We start from the raw sequence: 24568 nt of genomic DNA on the forward strand, positions 1-24568 counted from the left end.
ACAAAGACATTCCAGTCGAGTTCTCAGAAGGGCAAAAATAATGATTAGTGTCATTAAGTCATTACTGTGCCAGCCAGATGTCTTTGTTACATCGCCACAAAACATGTTTGCGAGTCACGCAGCACGTTATACAAGGTGTGAATTCATCCACAGGCTGTAAAGCAGCACCAGTTACATCTCTCTCTCTCTTCTTCCTCAACACACTCATGATGCTCTCATCCTTTTGTACAAGATGGACGAGCAACAAAAACCCGATACGACTCATCAGATGAGTCGACATTTCAAGGAAATTCCATCCAACTGGTTCCCCGAGATTACACCGAGCAGGTGCAAATTATGGAAATCCATCGTATGACAAAAAAAAGGGTGTGTGTGTGTGTGAGTGAATGTGCATGAGAAAAAAAATATTCACAAGCTCAGGTGAGGATGAGAAGTGAGATCATATTTTGATCCATGTGACTAGCGGCACACAAAGGACGATTTGCATTTGAAAGGGATTCCTATTCTCTACTTTTTTCACGGGAATAAAGAGGCACCAGGTTCCTCCACATACCACACAGCACGTCATCCGCCGTGTGGCCACAGAGGAGCTCTTAAAGCCTGGATCGCACATAAAAACACTAAAACGACTCCTCACAGAGGTCTAAATCTAACAGGGAATCATGGGAAGATTGGGGGATTTTATTCACTGCGTACGATTCGTTTCACTGCAGCTTCTCATGGGATCCACTGAGAAATGGATTGTGGGTAGATGTCAGCCCAAAGCCCCCCCCCCCCCCCCCCCCCCCCCCTCCGCGAGCCGTGGTGGACTGCGACCGAGTATACACCCCGCGGCTTGTTAACAAGTGACTCAGGTTTCACAGGGGGCTTGTGTGTGCTCAATAATGAGGAAAGGTTAATAAGCTGATCAATGAGCAGGAGATTGTGCAGCGGCGGCGGCGGCGGCTGGTAAACAAAACCAGGGAAGTCCAAGTCAGCTGCAGTTAACACTGACCCCATTTTTTACAAGGGCCGAGGGACGAGTCACACATAACCTGTAATTTTCCCAACGCTTGTCGTGAATAAAAGAACGAGCGTGTGTGTGTGTGTGTGTGTGTGAATGCATTAGGAATGGGGATGGGCAAAAAAACATGAGCGCGTAGCTGACGCCTCCCGACTGAAACACAGATTAATACTCTCATCTCTCATTCCTCTCCTTTCACCAGCCGCCCCCCCCCCCCCCCCCCCCTTCTTGCCCCCTACCACTGCCTCCCCGCCCCTCCACCTTAGCCCCGATGCGATGACACGTCATGCTGTAATGAGTTTTGTAAAGATTTTTTCAGATCGATGTCCCAATCAGTCAGCCATCGCCTGTGAACTGTGATTCACATGCTGTTGTCTGCCCCACCAGTCGATAGATAGAGAAACCATTGATTTTCTTTTTCCTTTGGCAGGCGAGGTGGGGGGGGGGGGGTTGGGGGGATCACTGGTGGGCGCAGGTGGAGGTGGAGGAGGTGGGGGTTGGTTTCTTTGTCGTGGAGAGACACTGATTAACTGAGAGGAAGGACGGACAAGGCCTCACCAGGGAAACAGCCTTAACAGCAGCGTGTGTGTGTGTGTGTGTGTGTGTGTATCACATACAGGAGGCAGAGGGTTTGTTTACATTCTCACAGGTAGCAGATTTCTCAATTAGGTTGCGCAGCAGCAGCAATGGCGTGATAACAGCGAGGCGAACCACTGTCCGATACGGGAGCCGAACTTAAGTGCTGGCCGAAACTGCACCATTAGCACAAAGATACAGGATATTAAACATAACCACTGATGAAAATGAGTAATTAAGCCACTTGATGCATTCATTAGTGGATATTCCCATGCCAACTTATGTCCCATCACTGGCGGTATCTGAAAGTCAAGATAACAGTTAAAAAAAAAGCGGGGTTTTTTACTCATTAATATGGAAATTAATGTGGCTACGTGCTCCACATCTGATCACTTCCTCTGAAGCTTTTAATGTAGGGTTTAAAAACTGTCTCTAAACTAAGCCGTGTTTGGAGAGGGGAGCAGTAATTACTCTCTGTACTTTCCTTCCAGACTTTTATGTGACAATTTGCTGCTTTTCTTTATTCCCATCACAGCGTATTACCTCGTCTCCGAGACCCTTTAAATGGGTTATAAGTTCTGCTTCACTGTTTTTACCCTAATCTCCAATATTCACAAAATAAAACCTGCAGATGATTCTTAATTTTAATAAAAATGCACATGTATTATACAAGTCTGGGAAATAACCTGTGTGTCCATTGTAAACCCTTATGACTATTTTGTGTTGTGTTTGTTTATTTCTTTCCACAGGTCTCTCTTGAAAATGTAAATGTGGGGAAATGTTTATATGTATATAGTGCAGGTTTTTGTTGGTATGTAAATGCAGGAATGTACTGTATGTACAAGTAAAGTTGAGGACACACGTCTGTGTTTGTAAAATGATGTATTTCTCAAGGCTGTATGGCAGGTGGAAACAATTATCCTGAATAGGACAATAAAAATCTAAAATCTAAATCTAAAAAGAGACTGTGAACTCAATATAACTCAACTCAATTCATTAAAATACTGTTCAGTACTGATGAAATACTGTAAATTTCCTATACTTCTGACACCTGAGATTCTGCATCACAACAAGATGCTGATTTATTTCTGGAGGTCATGAGCTATAAAGGTTGAATTCACAGATGCACAAAGAAGGTGTTTGAGTTTCAGATTTCAGGAACCTGCACCAGACATTTCCTCTTTTTTTCCTGACATTAAAGCAGAAGTAAGCGATCCGGTCGTTTTGGCTAATGCTGCGTTCCAGGCAGGCTTTTGAAATCGTAAATTACAGCTTCAAGTCACAACTTACGACTTTTGTAGCGTTCCAGGCAACCCACTCGTGTTTTTCCGACCTGTTTTACCTGTGAAAGTCACTATAACGGCCACTCGTAACTTCCGTCCGGTGAACTCGTACCAGATCGAACTGGTACGACTTCACAGGTCAGAAAAACACGAGTTACGAGTTTCCTTGAACGCACCATAACAGTCCTCGTCCCTACGTCACCACATTCACGGCGTCCCTTGGCTGCACACACAGCCCTGCATGCCGTTCTCTCTCCTCATTGGATAAAAACTGTAGGATACGAGAAAAGTTTTCTCCTCGGCTCAGAGCAGAGCAGAGTGACTGAGAGACCCGTGTTTCAGACCAAACACTCTATGTAAGTGATTGCTGTCGGAAGATATAACTATTTAAGACTTATATTAACACAAATATATCACTTACTTCTGCTTTAAATATGAACTGGATGTTTATTCTTACCAGCAGGTGCGTGCTGCAGTCCCAGCCTTCCTGCAGCGGCGGGGCGGTAGAGGTAACCCGTCCCCCAGCCCATGGAGTCTGCGTGTGGGTGACGGGGAGTCTTGGCTTTGGGCGGCTGTCGGCTGTTGGATCGGGCCAGCAGGCTGTTGAGACAGTTGTGCGCGCTGGGGTCGTTTCTTTTGTGGTGGACGTGGCGGTTGTTGATGTTGATGCCGATGCTGCCGCCGCCGGCGAACGCAGCCTCGTTCACAAACATGGAGCCGTTGCCGGCGTGGCCTCTGGACTGAGTCAGTGTCGGGTCCTGAGGGGGAACGGGGGGAAATGTCACGGTCACGTTCAGAAACACAACTGAAAGGTGAAAAACAAACAGTGTGGAAATGACTTTCTACACCTGTGAAGCCTTCAAACAATGAACCTTTGAAATCCTCATTTGCATCTTGCTCTTTATGAAAACCATTCACCTGTTTTTGTATGTAGTCAAACTGATCATTTTGCTTTTGTTTGCCCAGGTTTTTAGACTTAATCCGTATCTGACAGTAGAAGTGGCAGTGGGATTTTGTTAGTGCTGCTCACAGCCTCTATAAATGTCACCGTGGAGCTTTATATAAGAACAATTTCTTCTTTAGAAAGCAGATCCCACAAAATCTGAACATCCTGAGAGCAATGCAAATCATGTTTTGGAAAAAGATACTTTTTCATTGCCCTGAGCAACACACACGCAAACCTCCACTGGATGGGTCTCGAGGCGAAGCATTAAGATGGATATCTCTGACCTTAGGGAAATTAAACTAAAAATGCACGGCTTAGTACGACCAGAGGTAAAATGGGGAAAATGCTTAGTCATTTGGATGAAGTGACCCTTTAATGTCTGGTGAAAGGTAACCTCTCTCCTCTCTCCTCTCCTCTCCCATCTTCACATGTACGTGGCCTTTCCATCGCTGAGCCGAGGCAGCACAGCTAATTAGAGAGGACCTGAGAGCCGGTGTGTGTGTGTGTGCATGTGTATGTGTGTCATTCAATCTGTCTCTGACCCTGTGAACTGCTGCCTCTGGCTAAAACATTAAGAGGGGAACATTAGGACCTCAACTGCCTCTGCACGCCTTTGTCAGACCTCTGCTTTTAATGCAGCGTCTGCACCGACTGAAGCAGATGAATGGAAATAAATAAGTGCAAAAAGAAAAAAAAAGAGCCAGTGGAGCCTCATCACGTCGTCCAGCCTCAGCCTGTAGGGGCCCGGGCTGGTGCGTAAATTAACGAGGGAGGGAGGGAGTTTGGTAACACGAGTCTGCTCATTTGTCTGTCCGTTCGGGCGCTCTGCGTGTGTCTTTTGAACGCTCACACCTGCTGCACTGAGCGGCACGACGCCTCCAGCGGAAGGCTAAACGTGTGCTTTATGCTTTTCACCGCCGCCGCTGCTGCTGCTTTCCCCCATTTGAAGTACATTTTAGACTTAAAGGGCACAGAGAACAGCGCAGCCTTTATCCCCCTCCATGCCTTCCAGCTGCGGGGGACATTTCACTGTAGTGCTCCTCAAACAAAGTGTCAAAGATTTAAGCCCCTTTGGACACGATTGATTGGTTTCCGGGTGCTGCGTGCCTCTGGTTTTAATTATTTTGTCGGGAGCTTTTATTTGCAACGGTTTAATTATCATCAATCATTAACATGTTTATTGGTGAGCGGAGCTGCTGGAGCACCAAGACAAATGATGCTGAAATTGCTCTCATTATCGCAGGTCGTACATCAAGAGGGGATTGAGCTGCTCTGTGTAAATGAGTGAACCGGCGTAACTCAGGGTGATAAGCTGTCTGAGGAAAGCTCATTAATGACTTTAGCCCAGAAATACTCCATAAACACTGTATATCTGAACATCAGCCTGGTGTCAGGGTCAAGAGCTCTGGTCAGATTACAGTTAACGGTGTTCAAAAATGGCCGTTTGTCGTGCAGAGTTTACCCGAGTAAAGGAAAACGAATTTGATTGGTCGTTATCGAGCGGGAGGGATATTCAATGTTTGGGAGACTGAGCTCTGTGTGTGTGTCTCAGACGTTTGATTGACGGATGACGGATCCAATATCAGTGGCTGGCGAATCGTGAGCAGGCTGACGTATAATTTGTGCGCCTGTATTATCCAATGCGGAAAAAAATACCACACTTTCATCCCAGATTTACTCGAAAATAGAATTTTGCACAAAGTTTGGCCTCCATATCGTCTGATAGATGAGTTATTACACTAATGTTAAGACCCACAGTGGGCTCAAATTCAGTTTTTCTTTTCTGTACAGCTTTAACGCAGCTCTCTCTTGTTTGCATCAGCAGCAAGCACCCGTTGCGTCCTCCTACCTCGTAAAAAGTTTCATCCCATATGCCATAACAGAACTAAATGAGAAAATGAGGAGAATATAATCATGGGGAATGCATATGTAAATGTGGAAAACTAGGCAGGGTGTGGGGTTTTATGTTTTATGTTTTATGTATTTGTGGGGGTATGAAAGGTGGGAAGGCATGTAAATGTATGTAATATGGTCAAGGATACACTCCTGTGGTCCTTTTCCTACTGTAACTGTTTGCACTTCTCGAGGCTGTATGTATGGAATGGTAAAAACAATGTTCCTGTAAAGGACAAATAAATCCATCTATCTATCTACTAGGGGTGGGAGAAAAAATCGATTCACATAAATATCGTGATATCTTTTTTGACGATTTTTAAATGGTTTTCTTTTTTAAAAAAAAATCGATTTTTTTTATTTTGTAAAATATTGTGCAATGTGCATTTGTTTGCCTTTTTTACATACAGAGAGTACAGGTTTTGAAAAGGGTTTAAGTTCACTTTATAATGGAGTATGTTAATTTCTAGGCTCTTACAGTATTTGTGTGCAGATAAATGTTAAAAATGCAGACTAAAAATCGAGAAAATCGGCAATATCGTAGAAGAATCGAATCGGGAGAAAAGCATATCGTCCCAGCCCTACTATCTACCTGCTGCCCGTCTAGCGGTATGACGGTGGGCAGGCTCCTCTGCCGGCCGTGCCTCCAGGTCTGGAGCAGCTTCTGCTGGTTCTCCAGGCGCTCGCGATCCCTCTCCACGCTCCTCTGGCCCTCCCGGAGCCGCTCCAGGCTCTGCTGGTATTCCTCCAGCTGCTCGTCCAGCTCTTCCCTCTCGCGCCGCAGCTTCTCCGCCTCCAGGTGGCACTGCTTCTCCCTCTCGTCCAGCCGGCTCTCCTGCGCCCCCTGCTGGCTCTCCCGGGCGTGGCACGCCCTCTCCCAGCGCTCCTTCTCCTGGCGCAGCCGGTCCTGCAGCCGCTGCGTCGCCACCACCTCCTCCTTCTGCTTCTCCAGGTTGCGCTGCTTCTCCTGCTCCTGGAGCGTGTTGCCGCGGACGCTCGGGAGGTGCGGTCGCTGAGCGCGGGGCGAGGGGCGCCCGCTCTCTCGGAGGAGGAGCCTCTGGACCTCGTAGCAGCTGTCCTGGATGGTCACTGCAGCCTGGAGCGCACACACAGGGAAGGGCACAGTCACGAAAATGCACAGGCCGCCAACCACCACTTTAAAGGGATACGCCAACATTTTCCATGTCTTGCCTCACTCCCGAGTCCATGACAAGCAGATAGACACCATCTTTTCGACTGTGCGTCCAGTAACAAGGGCGATACGGGCAGAGCTGGCGCACCGCTAATTAGCTCAAACGCTGGAAGTGCATAGGTAATGGTAGCCTGCCTCCACCTAAAGTCATCAGAGAAACTCTTCAGCAACTCTAAACAGAAACCGGCGGGCCGATCTTCATCTCAGAGCTGACAAAACTCTCCGGTAAGGCATCTTGAGCGGTCAAATGCCGGTAACGGGACGAGATCGGTCAAAACGAAGGGTTCAAGAAGACGGTTTATTTTGGTTCAAGCTAGCTACATCGAGGGTAGGTTAGCTTCCTATTTCAAAGTAAAAGCACAAATTCTATCGTCATGGTTTTCTGTATGTAAAGGGCAACGGGTGTTTTATTTTGTGAAAGTAACCGGAAGTACGTTGGTTACAATGGCTAGCTTGAGTAGCGCCAAATTTGTCCGAACAAAATTGTAAACAGCTGGTATTTAGACAAATTAACGACACACTGCTGATCTAAACGGCTACTTTCTCGCCTAAAAAATGTTTGAAATGTCGATAAAGAGTTTAGAGCTAAAATGAAATCAGCTTCTGACTGCTGGTTTCGGCTCAGGTAGTAGGCAGGCTAACACTACCTATGCACTTCCAGCGTTTGAGCTAAGCTAATTAGCGGTGCGCCAGCTCTGCCCGTATCTCCCTTGTTACTGCACGCACAGTCGAAAGGATGGTGTCTATCTGCTGGTCATGGACTCGGGAGTGAGGCAAGACACGAACATTTTTTTGGCGTATCCCTTTAACCACATGTTCATCCTCAAATGAACAACAGGCAAGAAAGGCTGATTTGAATGGCAAAATGTGGGCTGGCTGCTCTGACTGTTTAATGTGTGAAGGGAAACAGCAGCTCTCTACTGGCTGAACTGTGGTTTTTCAGACACATGCGCATGAACAGGACTTTGAATATTATGAAAATGGCCTTTGAGATCAAAACCATCAAACCTACACAGATTGCGCGTGCACTCATGTCCATACGCAAATACACACAGACGATCTCTCTACACAAATTTACATTTTATACTAACGAGGAGTGTGTGTGTGTGTACAGAAACAAAAGACCATTCGATGTCTCTCAGCAGAAACAAGATCAGTGGGATCCTCTCTCTCCTGCAGCTCGCTCCCTTTGGCTTCAAACAGCTGAGAGGTGTGTCGTCGTGTTTACTGAAGCTGCTGTGTGTGTGTGTGTGTGTGTGTGTAGAGAGAGACTCTAGGGCCTTCATCTTTACCGAGTGAGACACTAACATAGCATGTGTCTGTTCACAGTGAAAACATAAAGGGGCTTTGCTTGTTTGGAAACCTGCTCAGGTAGATGAGCCTCTGTGTATCAGAGTTAATCCACTCACCTGCAGACTGTAGAGTAACTGAGTCAGGCTCTGGACACTTTGAGAAACCTGTTAATGGGTGAAATCAAACAAACAAACACGCGGATTACTGTGCGTTACATGCATTCGCTCTAAGATTTCCTCGTACTGTCTAATGTTGTGCTAATTAATGAGCTTCACGGGGACATACTGTAAGAGGAGTCTCCTGTCATGAAAAGTTAGTGGAGAGACTAAATCTGAAGCTACATTCGTGCAGCATTTGCGCCCTCTGGAGGCCACATGGTTTTTCTACCAAACTCATTCGGGGGGTTTAGATTATCACACAGCCGAGGATAAGAAAATGATTCCTCTCTTATCAGAGTCATTTACCTCACAGTTCACAAAAAAACCTGCCAACGGTAGCACAACTGTGGCAGGGTAATTGGAATAAGTCTCCATATCCATTTTTAATGACACAATACCTCTGGGAATTAAATGGACTTCTGCCTTTATTATAAGCTTATCAATGATTCATCGCATTAAGACTGAAATGTAATTGTAATAGACCGCACTGAATTATTAAAACAACTGCTGGCAATCTCGAACCACACATCTGCGGAGAGATGGAAAGAGGTGAAGCTCGGTTGCGGGCTGTAAGAGGATGTAATGACCTATAATAACCTCTGTAATACCACTGTAACTCCACCATCGCAACTACAGTAATGGGGGAAAAAACATTACATCATATTGCTGCATCAATATTTAACTCATGCAACCTATCTAATTTTCTCTTTCGGTTTAAATCACGAGGTCAAACAAGCATCGCTATGAGCTAAATGCATTTTTTACACATCAAGCATCAGTGTTGTACCTTGAGGTCAATGTCGTCAGAGTAGGTTTTTTGTGAGAGAGCTGGGGACTGAAAAACAAGGGCGTCGGTCCAGCTCCCCTCTCTGGCCTCGGGGGCTTCAGGCGAGGGCTCGGAAGAATCTGAGGAGGTAAGTTCGGTGAGTGGAGCGGGGCTGACGGGAAACACAGAGTCGATGTCAGAGTCCGCGCTCTGACTGGATGGAGAACGGGCCTTGGATGTGAGCACGGCTTTTAGATTTTCAGCTGGAAAACAAAAAAACAGCGTATAAAAACCAAGTTACAGGGTTCACATTCTTTTCTTGAAATCATTTTCCATGACTTTTTCAGCTGCTACAGTTGCAACAGACATGTTACCACACCATACACTAATACAACCCAGTCCCATCCATGCTTTAGAGAAGTGGTCCTTTCGACAGCTGCATCTTATTTTATACTTGATTTTTTCTGTTTATTCCTCTCTCACCCCCAGAAGTCTGATTTAAAGATGGGATGTCTATGGCTCTAACTTATCTATGGAAAAAAGGAGAGAACTTGCCACACTGTATACTCCCGAAGCAGAAAACTATTTACTGTATTAGAGGGTTACATGATAAAAGGACTAATTTATCTATGAAATAAACCCTTACATGCTTAGAAATTATGACAAATCTATGATAGAACGACGCAAACATGTTGTTTTTGTTTTTAAACCACGCCCACTACAGCTCTCTGCTGCTCCTCTATCGGTCACTCAGCAGAGGAGACAAGGAGAGAAAACCCTCATGCTCGCGGTCCAATAATGGAAACACTATCAACTCAAAGTCTCTAGTTTTCTCGCTAGGCACTTCTTTGAAAAATAAATAATTAGCGGGGTCTGAAAAAGTCAAATAGAGCTCTGGTAGCTGATTAAGCTGTTAAGATGTGATAAATAATTTTCCAAGACAACCCAAGTTTTCCCAGGACATTTAATGAGTAGAAAAACTCTCCTTTTTTTTTTTTTTTTTAAACTGTTATCTTGACTTTCAGATACCGCCAGTGGTGGGACATAAGTTGGCATGGGAATATCCACTAATGAATGCATCAAGTGGCTTCATTCCTCATTATCATTAGTGGTTTTGTTTAATATCCTGTATCTTTGTGCTAATGGTGCAGTTTTTGCAGCACTTACAGTAAGTTCAGCTTTTATATCGGACAGTTGTTTTGCTTCGCTGTTATCACACCGTCACTGCTGTGCAACCTAATTGAGAAACCTGCTACCTGCGAGAATGTAAACAAACCCTCTGCCTCCTGTATGTAATATGGTTTTCCAGGTTTTCCAGGATGCGTGGGAACCCTCAAGTAGCTGCAACTGAGGCTTGTCAGGTTTGTGTGGGCTGCACTGTTTGTACAGGGTTGTGTCAAAGACGTCTCACCCTCTTGCAGAGCGGCGGCCAGCAGCACGGCGGCCTGCGGCGGCTCCTCTGAGTGCGGCTGGACCAGCAGCCTCGGCTCGACCACTGGAGGCTCCGTCCTCCCGTTCAGAGCGTGGAGCTCCGTGTAGATCTGCAGCTTCTCCTCCAGGCTGGAGCAGATCAGCTGGTCCTGGCTCATCAGACTCTCTGGTAAACACAAGGTCATGCGATTCAAGGATTATAGAGTAGACTACCGTGTGGTTTTAACTCTAGAGGGGGATTAATATTCAAGATTGTGGAGAGAGAGAGAGAGAAAAAAAAGAGAAATAAATGATGAAATTTCCAAGGACCTTGTAACTTATGGATCTTCTGAATGCGAGCCTCCGCAGCTCGCTTCTCCTCCTCTGATTCGCTCGTGTCTTCCTCCTCTTCCTCCGGACAGCTGAGCAGAGGCAACAGAAGGCAAAGGTCAGATCAGATCTTAAAGGGATACTTCACCCAAAATCGATAATTCACCAATTTTCTGGTCACCGTCATGCCAAGGAAGGGTCCGGAGAACTTTGGGAGTTATCAAAACGCTTTTAGAGTTCCAGGGGGGGTTCGGCTGGCAACGGATTTTCATATAATGGCGGCGGTTAGAGTTCACTTTTGAATCGTCCAAAACACACACTATGAAACATCCAAATACCTCCATACTGCTCGTCTGTACTGACCCAAGTGTCCTGCGTGGGATTTGCTGAGATGTTCTTCTGTGTTTACATCGTACATCCAATGGTTTACAACGACGAACGAACATCTCACAGCAAATCTCGCGCATGCACACAAACATCAACAGAGCCACTGGGAGCTTCTGCTACAACAAGGCTAAAAACAGAGATCAAATTATTTTTTTCTGAACAACTTTTTCATGTCCCGGCTTCAGGACACTTGGGTCAGTACAGACGAGCAGTATGGAGGTATTTGGATGTTTCATAGTGTGTGTTTTGGATGATTCAAAAGTGAACTCTATCCGCCGCCATTATATGAAAACCTCCCCTGGAACTCCAAAAGCGTTTTAATATCTCTGAAAGTTCTCTGAACACTTCCTTATCATGACGGTGAGTAGAAAACTGGTGAATTATTGATTTTGGGTGAAGTATCCCTTTAATGTTCAGTTTCTCTTTCCTAAGTTCACACACACACACACCGACATTAACAAACCTCTCCACAGCTTCTCTAATGAGCCTCATCCACGTGTTCCTCTCCTCTTTGGACGCCGTATGGACCTCGTACATCTCCGGCCCGGCGGCTGATGCGCTGATCAGAAACATCCCTCTCTCTTCATTTGCTACTTCTCGCACTATTAACTTCTGCAGCGCGATGACTGGAGGTTTCTGGTCCTGGAGTGTATTAAAAAGAAGAAAAAAAAAAGGAAGGAAGGGAAATGTATTATTTTTTTTTACAAGAGATGATAATGGGCCCTGGATAAAATAATTCACTCTGTGTGAGCAGGTAATAGGGTGTAACGCTGCAGCTGGGTGTTTGTCAACCCCACGCTGCTATGAATGTGTGCGTACCACAGTGGCGAACGTGTACTTCTGGTCTTTCTCCTGTAGGAAGATGAGTGTGTCTGTGAGAAGCAGAGCCATGATATCTGTAGGAGAAAGGAAAACACAGTCATGTCACTTTGTTTATAAAATACATATACTGTAAATTAGGGATGTCACGATTGTACATTTTCTTGGTACGATTATTGTCAGATTAATTAATTAATTTCACAACACTTTGAATGTGTAAAATCAAATATAGTCAAAATACTGTATAATTACATCACTCATTGTTTACACAAAATATTTCAAGTATCTATTAATATATGACCAATTCTTAACCCCCCAGGGGAAGTGTTTGAAATATTCAGGTCATAAATTGTCATCTATACCAAATGCTTGTGTTATTTTAATCGTTTTTTGTTTTGATTTGCTATTTTTTTTATTAAAAATGACACGCTAACATTTAAATTCCTACCAATTCAATGTTACGTTAGTTAAATGGACCAGTATCTGTGCATTTACCTTTGTTTTTGCACACATCTGCCAATAAGGTTCCAACAATTTTTGTGAAAGTGTGAAACGGTATATAGGAATCTTTACGATCAATTAATTGTGGCGTTTAATACCACGATTAAATTGTGAAAACAAGTAATCGTGACATCCCTAATATAAATGTTAATAAAAACAAGAGTATACATACAATACACACTGTAGGTCAGTCTCACCTTTTAGTCGACCCGTGGCCGTCTTCCACAGGAGCAGCCCCTGGTGTTTCAGCGTCTGTCCCCGTCCCATCATGTCCTGCTTGCGGAAGGCGTGTCCGTTCTTCAGCTTGGCCGAGCTGCGGTTCTCCATGCGGTTCCACACTTCCTGTAACCGCTGATGCCGCTCGTACTCGCTGACGCTCAGGTCCACGGCTGCGATCACCTCCCGGATCTGAGCCAGAGCTTTGGAGAGGTCGACGTGCTCCTCTGTTTCCTCTGGAAGGACAAACACACACCATGCTTTGGCTGCAACTATGTATTTCTTTGGCTCATCATTTGGCCTTTGGTGACCAGCAGGTGGCAGCAGATGACTTACCTTGAGTGTATTGTAGGATCCTCTCTAGGAGCACTGGGTACTTTGTTATCCTTTGGGTCACCAGCAAGATGCACTCTGGGATCTCTCTCCGTCGCACCAGAGAATTGTTTCCTTGTTGCTTTAAAAAAAAAAGAAAAAAAGAAAAAAGGGGGAGATGACATCAGGAGTTGCACTACATCTAAAGGTAGATTTTTCCCCAATTCTATCATGCACCATTACTTTTTAATTTATATATCTGTTTTGTTTTAATTTTATTATGTAAGTGATGCATGTAATATATGTAAATATGTGGTTGTATGCAGGATCAATCAATGTTTATGTTTGTATTATTTCTATTTATTTATGCTTCTGAATGTATGTACTTCGCACACTCTCTACTCTCTGCACTACATCTACTGATGCTTTAGTTTTGAAACTGGTTGAAAAGTGAAAAAGGCCACTGCTCATCCGTCGGCAAAATACTTCAAAGAGGCACTGGAGCTGAACTTTGAAACTTAGAAAACAACAAAAAAAAGCAACCGCACACTCAAAACACAGTGCATGTGTCAATTTATTGATATATTATTAATAAATACCGGTATATTGATAGATTTATTGATTGATTGGTATTTTGAAACTGGTTAAAAGTGAGGCAAATGCTTTTAAATACCTTGATGAAGTTCTGAAATCTCTTGTTATGCTGCTGGAGCTCTTTGAAGAAGCTGACTGCTTCATTGTGACGACTGCAGAATTCACCGTACACCTGCTTCATCTTCTCCCCATTTTCTTCTGAAAACTGCCCCAAAACACACAGACAGTGAGTCACATCAGTACCAGTTTCCATTCATTACACCTGAGATACAGCTATAGTCTCCGAGGACCAACCTGGTGGAGCAGGACGTCTCCTATTCGCTGGATGAGGTAGTTCCTGTGTCCCTGCGGCTGGGCCGAGCCGTGGCGCCGCTCCTTCATGGCGGCGAAGAGGGCGTGGTGGAAGAGGAGCAGCTGGTCCAGACAGGGGAAGACCCGCTTCACCGCCTCCGTATCGAGCTGCACTTCCTCCTTCATGCCTCTCCGGAAAACCTCGGCCATGATGTGGAGCGTCTGGAGGTGGTGGAGCTCTGTCTGCATCAGCTCTGCAACACAAGACACACTCAGTATGTGTGTGTGTGTGTGTGGTGCTGGTGTTGCATCACTCCAAAAAGCTGAGTCTGTTCCTTTAAAAGGATACGCCGCTAATTAGCTTAGCTCAAACGCTGGAAGTGTATAGGTAGTGTTAGCCTGCCTCCTACCCGAGCCGAACTCAGCAGTCAGAAGCTGATTTCAATTTAGCCCTAAACTCTGTAAATATATCACTTTATCGACATTTCAAACATTTTTAGGCGAGAAAGTAGCCGTTTAGATCAGCAGTGTGTCATTAATTTGTCTAAATACCAGCTGTTTACAATTTTGTTCGGACGAATTTGGCGCTACTCAAGCTAGCAGTTGTGACCAACGCACTTCCGGTTACTTTCACAAAATAAAACACCTGTTGCCCTTTACTGTACATACAGAAAACAAAATACAGAATTTGTGCTTTTACTTTGAATAGGAAGCTAACCTACCCTTGATGTAGCTAGCTTGAACCAAAATAAACCGTCTTTGCTTGAACCCTCCGTTTTGACCGATCTCGTCGCGTTACCGGCATTTGACCGCTCAAGATGCCTTACCGGAGAGTTTTGTCAACTCTGAGACGAAGATCGGCCCGCCGGTTTCCGTTTAGAGTCGCTGAAGAGTTTCTCTGATGACTTTAGGTGGAGGCAGGCTAACACTACCTATACACTTCCAGCGTTTGAGCTAAGCTAATTAGCGTATCTCCCTTGTTACTGCACAGTACGCACAGTAGTGTCTATCTGCTTGTCATGGACTTGGGAGTGAGGCAAGACACAAAATTTTAAAAAATGTTGGCGTATCCCTTTAAACAACTATATGCAGTTACAGCAAATGTTGCAGATGATATATAGTGCCACTGGCAGAAAACAGCACATTCCAGCGGCGTCCTGACATCTGCTCACCATAGATAACGTCCTGCCGCTTGACAGCTCGTTTCTCCTGCTTCTTGCAGAACTTGTGCTCGACTGTCAGACTCCACGACTCCGCCTCGTAATCCACAGCGTCAGCCGAGATGTCACTTTGGATATATGTGTCCACACAGTCTATGGATACAAAAAAAACAGAACAGAATGAATAAAGTCTCAGGGTTCGTTTTAAGCACTTATTGTTCAACAGGTTCAGAAAACTCTGACTCTCATCTCAGTTCACTGTTTGGAGAGAAGTTAGTTAACACTGGTGACAACAAACGACTGCTGCATGAGTCAGATTTCAGTGTTCATGTTGAAAATGTGGATATGAAGTCCAGTCTCTGATGTCCAAATGCATGTTGCATTTAAAGGGATAGTTCAACATTGTGGCAAATTGGCCCATCGCCAAAATCCCTATAGTTTTAAATAAGTAATAAGTAGTAATAAAACGGCGGAGCAGAGCCGTGAGCTGCTCAGAGCTACGCTACGGAGGCTCATGGGATTTCTTGGTTTCCCTCATCAAACTCATCAAATACACAATCCAACAACTCCAAAACGCTCTGGTGGACAAGTTGTGACCTGCACATTCACCACGCTATGAGATAATAACTGAACGTTATGAGACGGAGTTGTTTTCTATGTAAATTCATTCATCTGCTCCGCTGTTCTAAAAATAGCTTGCACCGACAATTAAAGGTAACAAACCTACTGCTATGACTATAGGGATTAAGGCAATGGGCCAATTTGCCAAAATGTTGAACTATCCCTTTAAGTACTGGTGGAAAACACAGGGACATCTATTTCTTTTACTACTGCAATCAAGATTAATAATTATGAAGAAGGAGACACGTGTTTTTCCCAAAACATCCAACAACTCATCATATTTTATCCAAAAATATTACTCTGTAAAGAAATACTCCAGAGTCATATGACTGTTTTTGTTATTTGTCCCCAGGAGACAATTTTTTCTCCCTATATTTGTGTTTGTTTTACTTGAATACTGAAACCAGGTGCACTACTATTTTAAAAACACACATTTCGAATGCAGTGGTTTGTTTTGTCTTGTTTGTTCAGACTGTGACACATCGCCAACAGCTCATTTCCATTTTCTCCCTATTGTTTTCCTTCCTTCCCATTTACTGGAAGATTTTTTGAGTTATGCTGTGTTTGGGTGCACGGGGACATGAAATCCACATAAAAAAAACAAACCTGAAAACCAAACAGTTTATTTTTGGGGTGTTTTTTTATGGAAATGTGTGAAAACCCTAAAAAATAGAAAAACAGTGAGTTGTATCATATTCATGTCGTACCTTCTCCGAAGTACGAGTCTGTGGAGGTGGAGGAGGTCGGCGTCGGCAGCAGCTCCTCCGAGAGGCTGCTCACCCTCACGGCATCAGACTCTGTCTCTGAACTCTCACTGAGCCGACTGCACACACACACACACACACACACACACACACACACACACACACACACACACACACACACACACACACACACACACACACACACACACACACACACACACACACACACACACACACACACACACACACACACACACACACAAAGGAACATGGATGAGCATTATTATGCGATTTTTTTTTTGGTAACACTTTAAATTAGGGAACACATTCACCATTAACTAGGTGCTTAATAATATGCATATAAGTAGTTTACTAGCTCCTTATTAGTAATTATTATGCATGTACTAACACCTTATTCTACATAGCCTTATTCTACCTCTATTACACCATGAATCCTAATTATCGCTTATTCATTGCAAATTAATGCATTGTTGTTTCTGAATAATGATGTGAACATTGCACAGGGAGTACAGCAGTAGCATAAGAACAGTAATTCTTCCTTTATCACTCTGAATTAGTATAGCATTGATGCATTAATTTACAATGAATAAGCGATAATTAGGAGTTAATATCAGGAAAAATCTTAATTCATGGTGTAATAGAGGTAGAAGAAGGCTATGTAGAATAAGGTGTTAATATGTGCTTAATAATTACTAATAAGGAGCTATAAGCTACTTATATGCATATTAAAAGGTCTGCGGTGGAGTTTTCATTACAGCATGCCTACTTTTCGTTATATTAAGGACGCCGTTCATGTGTTATTGATTTGGGACGCCGGCGTCCCAACCACTAGGGGACCTAGTTACTGGTGAATATGTGTCCCCTAATCTAAAGTGTTACCTCTTTTTTTTTTTTTTTTACTAATATTGCATCATATTCTATCTATCTATGAAATCTGAGAGTTTAACGACCTGTCACTGTTTCCTGTGAGGGGGCTCAGCTGTGCCGCTGTGTCCTTCTTCTCCTTCGGGGAGTTGACGGGTAGCGATGTAGAGATGGGGGAGACACACTGAGGAGGGCTGTCTCTCACTGTGAAGTCTGTCAGAGAGGATTCAAACCCACAGCGACTCCACATTAGCGCCACGAGAGGAAAATTTCATGCACAACGTGGTTTTAAAAAAAAAGACTCAACAACAAAAACAGTTTGTGACCATTGACCCCCTTGTTTCTTGTAAACTCACTCTGTGGGAGGGATGCTGTCCTGTTCTTCACCATGGAAACGGCATTTTTATCTTGAAGTTTCTGAGTGATACAAATGAGAGCGTCTCGTCAGACAAGGGGGTAAACAACAATTGATACATGGACCACGGGCTCCAGCAGAGACCAGCAGATAAAACCCATTTCAGGACAACGCCCACCTTCAAACACGGGGGGACCGAGTCCTTGCAGCCCTTATGGACGATGGCGGTGCAGCCTAGGACAGAGACATTTGTATGGATGTGAGTTCTTTGCTAAGAAAATATAAATCTAAACTTGTGGTGGATTAATAGAAGTGAAAAAAATCAAAAAAACTCCCAGCGCACACTAGAGCGGATTGACAAATGTATTTATTAACAAAAGTTAAAAGCAGCAAACAATAAAATGTATGTATTTCTATTCTTGTTATTACTTTTTCTATTACTCACTGTATACATACTCTCTTCTTTTATACATTTTATACATGAGTTGGTACAGTTGAATTAGATTGTGTATTCTTATCTCATTGTTGTAATGGGTCCTAATTATACTTCTTTATTATATTCCCTTTTTTTTTCTTTTTTTTTAGATTTTTCTGACATTTAGTAGATGGATTCCTATTTATGGTATTTGTATGCCTTTGAATAAGCTTGAATGTGTATTTCACAGAATGATTGTCAGGTTGTTAAGATTAGGATGTAATTCACCTAGTCTACTTAAGCAGTGGTTCTCAAAGTGGGGTCTTTATTTTTAAAGGAAATATTACATTTTTTTACAGAAATTTCTCTAAATATTTTTTCAAAATTTCACGCCACTGGCCCTAATTTGAACGTACATTAACTTTAAAAAAAGGAACAATATTCACTCTCAGAACAAATATTTGTGTCTTTTTGGTGTTTGTTTCAAAATTTGGTCCAATGGGGGGTCCGTGGTCTAATTTGTGTCAGTTTAGGGGTCCTTGATCTAAAAAAGTTTGAGAACCACTGTACTTAAGCATGCACCTGATGACAATCAACAGTGAACCTATCGAAGCAACAGGCGAAACGCGTTGTTCGCTGCTTTTAACTTTTGTTAATAAATACATTTGTCAATCGGCTCTAGTGTTTTTTGATTTTTTCATACGTCTAAACTTCTTGGAGTCAAAGTTTTACTCACTGGGGCAGTGCAGCAGCTCCTTTGCAGATGCCGGTTTGTCACACACCACACACACAGTGGGGCCCAAACAGGCGCCTGTGGAAAAGCGATGTCCATTCAGCTGCCGATCCTTCGCGTCTCTGTCCTTCCCCTTCCCCTTAGAAAACCATGTCAGAGACATCGGTGTAAACAAACACGCCACATAGACGGAGAAAAGGCCCTGATTGACAAAGCACACCTATGAACTCATATACACTCTGTAATATACACCGCAGGCTGGAGATCCCTGTCAAGTCTCTGTTTGCAGAGTGAACTCGTCCACACGTGAGTAGACAAAAAAGAGCCTGGGAGGAATGCCCGCCTTTCTTTTTTTTTTTTCCGAAACCGTAAGAAAGTGCACTGACAAGGAAACGAGGCACGGCATAAACAACAGATGCAGGTCGGAGGGGGCTTCCAGTTTCTGTGCTGACTCAACAACAGGGGATTAATCATTAAAAGGAAAGCGGCTGAGGACACCATGTTTGGTCTGTCACTCTGACCTTGAGTGAGTCCCGGAAACATTTCCTGGTTCTGTCTCCCACAGAGTCACAATTTCCATACCTGAGTGTCGACGCTGGTCTTAACTGAGCTCTAAAAACACTTTAAAACACTTGTATAACTCAATGTGCACAGGTCAGACCACTGCAAATACTCTGTGTCTTATTAAGCTATTATATAAACATATAAATATATAAATATATAGCATAGCATTAAAGCTGACTGTGCACCAAAGGCAGGCAGATGTATTTCTGTGACCAAAATATCCAGCTATAGTTCGCATCAAAACATGTTTTTCTTTTCACAAATCTATAGCAGGAAATTCAATATAAACACAACCCGGTAATCATAATAACCACCACTTTATACGATCTCTTTTATAATAATAAAAATAAAAAAAGGTCAGAGCAACAACAGCAATGGTACTTTCAGTTAACCGTAAATGAAACAGTTGATGTTTATGGAGTAAACACAGACAGTAATTGTTTTGCTCAAAGCAAAAATGAGCTACTGCAACAATAACTGACATCTGTAAAATAACATCTGGCCAATTTTATGACAAACTGTTTTATTATGTATCAGTTTTATTCTTAAAAGAAGTCAAATACTAGAAGAAACACAACTATGACGGCCCATATTATCTAGTTCTGTAAAACAATGTCTAAATGAATCTATTTGTTGTCCTCCACTCTACATTAAAAGTGAGTTTAAGTGTTGTCTAGTTATCCTGAACAGTCTTGTTTCAATAGACAGATGAATAGCAGATTGGGTGTGAACTGTCAGTGGGCGTGGGCTGTTTGTGGCCCTTGTTGTTTACCTTGGTCTTGTTGCGTGTGCTGGACATCCTGCTCTTCAGGAAACTAAAAGTACGAATGACTTTGTATTTCTCCGACTCCGTCTTGGTTGGGATGTTGTACTTATCCAGCTCCTCCTCTTCAATCCTGAGGAAAAGTTGGAAAAAAACATCAGTGAAATTCATTAATTTGAGCTTCTGCTCTGTGATTAAAACCATAAACTACGTCACTTTGTTGTGTTAGTTTAAGTGCACGAGGCAACAAAACAAAAGCAAGTGAGACAAGCTTATTCTTATAATGCACATGCATACGACTGCTTCATGAGCTGTGGTTAGTTCAAAACTGCAGCTGTTCATCAAAGCGTTATTTCATTGTGCCGCCTGTGGAAAAATAAATGTTAGGCGAAGCAGCAAACTGTGTTTCCATCCTCTGCAATGCTCAGCTGTGAAAGTAAGTTGTTAGAAACATGCAGAATGACAATAGTGCACACGTATTGTCATTGGGTGGCGAGTGCGTCAGACTGTGAGTTGAGTTTTGGGGGGGGTTTTTGGAGGTTAGTTAGTTGTTTTTATATCGCGGCGGTTTAAAGGAGGTTCAAACAGACGGAAAGGAGGGTCGACCCCTCCCTCACATACTCTTTGAGGAACTCGGACAATGTGAGGTGTTGGAGGGACTCGGCCAGCTCCATGCTGCCCTCGTCGTCGGCAGACTGGGCTCGTTTACGGAACCTAATCTCCCTGTGAAGAACATCGCACACACACACACACACACAGAGGAAAACTCAGGAACGTTTCAATGAAGACGAAGGACGGCCACTGATACACACTGCTAACGAGTATAAAGGACGCAAGCCGGGTTGTTTTCATAAGAATAAGTAATTCTCATTTAAACTAATAGTTTCAGAATCGATATAAAATGTCCCAAAATCGATAAAAATAAAAAAAATGAAACAAATCTGCTGGCTGTCGGCCTCCATTTCCTTAGAATTTAAAAGGCAGCATGTTTAACTGCCTTATTTTTTTTTTAAATAAAGAGGCACTTTTAATTTTGTTACTTAATTAGGCTAATATGTGATATTGCTTTTATGCAACAGTTTCAACAATTCCATCTAAGCATGGATAAATGTTTAAAACTCAATAAATGTAAAAAGACAGTTTAGTCATTCTGTCTTGCAAAGCAGACTGGAGTAGATCATGAGGATCCTTTGCACACTGATGAATCAAATCGTTTTGAATCGAAAATCGATTTTGAATCGAATCGTAGCCCCAAGAATCAGAATCTAATCAAATTGTGAGATAGTAAAAGATTCCCACTCCTAATTATCACAAATTTTATGAATAATCAATTAATTGGTTGTAATATCAAGTTTATTTTATCTGCAAATATTCAGGTTATCATGATGTTAGTGCAATAAAAGCACAGATGTTTTGTCACATTTGAGAATAGGAACCATGATGTGTTCAAAATGTGACTTAAATGATTTAATGATTAAGAAAATAGTTACCAAATAATTTTATATTTGATTGATTACGTGAGTAAATGTTCAAACACAACAAATTTAGCATGAAATCATCTTTTATAAATCTCATTGGTACTTTTCTTTAATGCCTGAGTCTTTTCTGTGTCTTCCACTAGGGGGAGCTACTCAGGTGTTGCAGTTTTATCACAGTATTTATACACGAAGTGGTGGAGGAAATATCCATTGGCATTAATCCTAATGGAACAGCAGTGCAATGAAAATAAGGAAAGAAGTGGAAGAGGATGTTCTTTATTTAACTCAGTGCCGCTCCTCTGGGAACCGACAGAGGCCATTAAAAAAAGATTTAACACCTTTTGGAATCATTATTTTCCACTAGATTGTGCAGTTTTTTTCCATTCATAAAGCACGATTTGCATGTGCATACACACTACATTTATTATCAGGGCAAGATGACACAGTCTGTAAGAGAACCACGGATGAAAAACAGAAGCGAAGGCATTGTGCTTTCTAAAAACACACCGAGCCGAGAGCGGCGGCGGCGGCTCAGGGTCAGGTCTGATATCTCTACGTCACTGCCTCTATTCAGAAGATCAAAAACACCAGTAACACACATAATACCAGCTCTGCTCTCAAAGGAAACAAAAGAGCCTCATGGAAAAGACGTCAGCAAACTTCAGAGTCACCACCGATCAAACCCAGCGGTCGTTATGGTTACACACATATGTTGCTGCTCCCGGGACTGCAGGATTACATACAGTTATCTGGGTCTTTTCTAATTAAGCGCCAAACAAACCCCAGTGAGTGAAGCCGATGTGAAAGAAAAGCTGAGTCATTTTAAGTGTCAGAGCTGCATCTCAACAACACGCCAGTGATTCAAATAAGTGAATTAAAAAGGTTTAGAAGCATAAATACCTTTTCTCATGCGACTGCTCTGAAATACTGGAGGCTCGTTGCTCTGTGAACACGAAGAGTGGGAAGGAGTTATTAGTACAGCATGATCCAAGGCTCTGAAAACAACAAACTTTACAACAACAGTGTGCTTAGAAAACAACTTATTTGCTTATGTAAAGACACAAGAAGAGGAATCGTAAAGAGTAAAGAGAGAGAGAGAAAGTCACACCCCCGCGTCTGTGTGAGGTGTGATCTCAGTTACTCTTCTTAGTTTTTTTGGAGCTGGTCTGATTTTGCACGTGCAGGTTCGTGCATGTGAGTCTCACCTGTTGTTCAACGGTCTTCCCCTGTGTTTATTTACACATGCAACGCCCACAGGCAACATGGCACAGTGAACTAGTTTTTATCAACTTCATCATTGTTTTTCATGTGCGATAAGAGTATTAAGGTAATAAATAAAGTCATAATATTGAAAATAAATAAATAAAAAGAACAAAGATATCCATAAAAGTCATACGATAACAAAATAGCATTCAGTAAGAATAAAAAACAGATATTTATCTTATCTTTAAAGTTAATTTAGATGCCAGAGAAGCCATTCATTACCAGAACGGGTTTAGATGAGAGCATTTGAATGCAACACAACACAACTCATATGAAATGACAGACAGTGAAGCTTGTATTGTAAGCAGGACAGAGGAGCGCTACATTTATAAAAAAAAGTTGCAGCACAAGCGGATGCAGATGTGCTGCTGACCAGTCAAGAGTCTCCACACACACACACAAACACACACACACACACACACTCCGTCTCACCAGGCTGCAAAGCAATCAGTTATCTTTTCATTTCATCACAGCCAGCCAAGTCACATTTGTTCCAGCGCTCCCGTTCTGATTAAAGTCGGGGTGTGTCGTCGTGATTAGGCAAAGCCAGACACCAACCAACACAGATCTTGCTCAGCTTCAGACCGACACACGTGCAAAACGCAGGCCGAGGTTATTACAGTTTTCATGATCTCACTTTTAGTTCTCACTGAGATTGTAGTTTCAGTTCCCCTCAAATCATTTTCACTTGTTTTCTGTGGGTTTTCACTTCAGTATGAGCTAAATATTCACAGAATTCATGTTTAAAAGTTGATATCACAGCTTCACTGCATGCTCAAGGGAGTTACCATTTTTGTGGTTTCCAGTATTGATGGCGAAATAACCATAAATCCAATCAGCGGTTGGGAGCTAGGATGGAAATCATTGTTTCCTCTCTTTCAACACACTGGATCAAAACAAAACTTCATGATCAAGTTTCTTTTACTTTAGGTTTACTTAACATGTATTATGCAATTTTGGAGTTTCTGGTTGTGGATGTCCAATATTCATTTCCTTTTTTAGCTTTTTAGTTTTGGAGGTAAAATCTGCAGCAGCTGTTCGGTGTTGTTCAGGTTCAGGCGCGCTGTCGATTTATCTGAGCGTTTTCAGTGAAAACAGCTGCCTGCATCTGGATGTGAACCGAACAATAAAGCTTTGCAGGCCACAAATCCCCCAAAACTGATGAACTGAAATGTGCTGCGAGGCTTTTTGTGTAGATCTGACAGGAAATGCAGCGTTGAGTGATATTTCTCTGGGAGGGTTCATAATATATCTTAAAGCTTTCAGTTTACAGTAATAACCTCGGCTTCCCCCTCTCCACACAAACACACACACACACACACACATACAGTACACACACGTAGACATAAGCACTGACACTGACAGCGACATGCCGGCTACACGGGGCCTTGGCGCAGTGTGACGGCTGCAGGTGTCCAGTACTTACTACCAGGGTGGAGCAGAGACAGAGATTTAGACAGAGAGAGGGCCTGAAGGAGAGATCGGCTGTGGCTGACACTGTGGAGCGCGGCATCTACGGGCACAGTGGACAGATGGGGCTCACACATCAACTACAGAGGGTTGCAAACTATCACCACGTACAGTAAACTCCGCCCTGAGGGCTCTTACAGCGCCGCGTCATGCAGCGGTGTGTTGTGAATAATTACATTTTTGGCAA

The 24568-nt window shown here is 43.1% G+C and overlaps 1 protein-coding gene across 1 annotated transcript in view; it reads right to left on the reverse strand.

Moving 5' to 3' along the window:
* arhgef28a (Rho guanine nucleotide exchange factor (GEF) 28a) overlaps positions 1 to 24568 on the reverse strand; it is a 63133-nt gene that overhangs the window by 4192 nt on the left and 34373 nt on the right. The window contains exons 14-35 of the mRNA XM_083984273.1: positions 24338 to 24424; positions 22549 to 22591; positions 20792 to 20893; positions 20180 to 20303; positions 18847 to 18982; positions 17874 to 17929; positions 17697 to 17757; positions 17427 to 17553; positions 16459 to 16574; positions 15143 to 15283; positions 13974 to 14224; positions 13759 to 13884; positions 13110 to 13227; positions 12755 to 13009; positions 12057 to 12133; positions 11701 to 11879; positions 10851 to 10942; positions 10522 to 10707; positions 9132 to 9373; positions 8303 to 8350; positions 6294 to 6797; positions 3320 to 3620 (exon numbers count right to left, since the gene is read on the reverse strand). Of these exons, the coding sequence (XP_083840399.1) occupies positions 3320 to 3620; positions 6294 to 6797; positions 8303 to 8350; positions 9132 to 9373; positions 10522 to 10707; positions 10851 to 10942; positions 11701 to 11879; positions 12057 to 12133; positions 12755 to 13009; positions 13110 to 13227; positions 13759 to 13884; positions 13974 to 14224; positions 15143 to 15283; positions 16459 to 16574; positions 17427 to 17553; positions 17697 to 17757; positions 17874 to 17929; positions 18847 to 18982; positions 20180 to 20303; positions 20792 to 20893; positions 22549 to 22591; positions 24338 to 24424 (3372 nt within the window). The remainder of the gene's footprint in view (positions 1 to 3319; positions 3621 to 6293; positions 6798 to 8302; positions 8351 to 9131; positions 9374 to 10521; positions 10708 to 10850; positions 10943 to 11700; positions 11880 to 12056; positions 12134 to 12754; positions 13010 to 13109; positions 13228 to 13758; positions 13885 to 13973; positions 14225 to 15142; positions 15284 to 16458; positions 16575 to 17426; positions 17554 to 17696; positions 17758 to 17873; positions 17930 to 18846; positions 18983 to 20179; positions 20304 to 20791; positions 20894 to 22548; positions 22592 to 24337; positions 24425 to 24568) is intronic.

Source organism: Trachurus trachurus, assembly GCF_905171665.1.
Source record: "Trachurus trachurus genome assembly, chromosome: 12".
Classification (NCBI taxonomy): domain Eukaryota; kingdom Metazoa; phylum Chordata; class Actinopteri; order Carangiformes; family Carangidae; genus Trachurus; species Trachurus trachurus.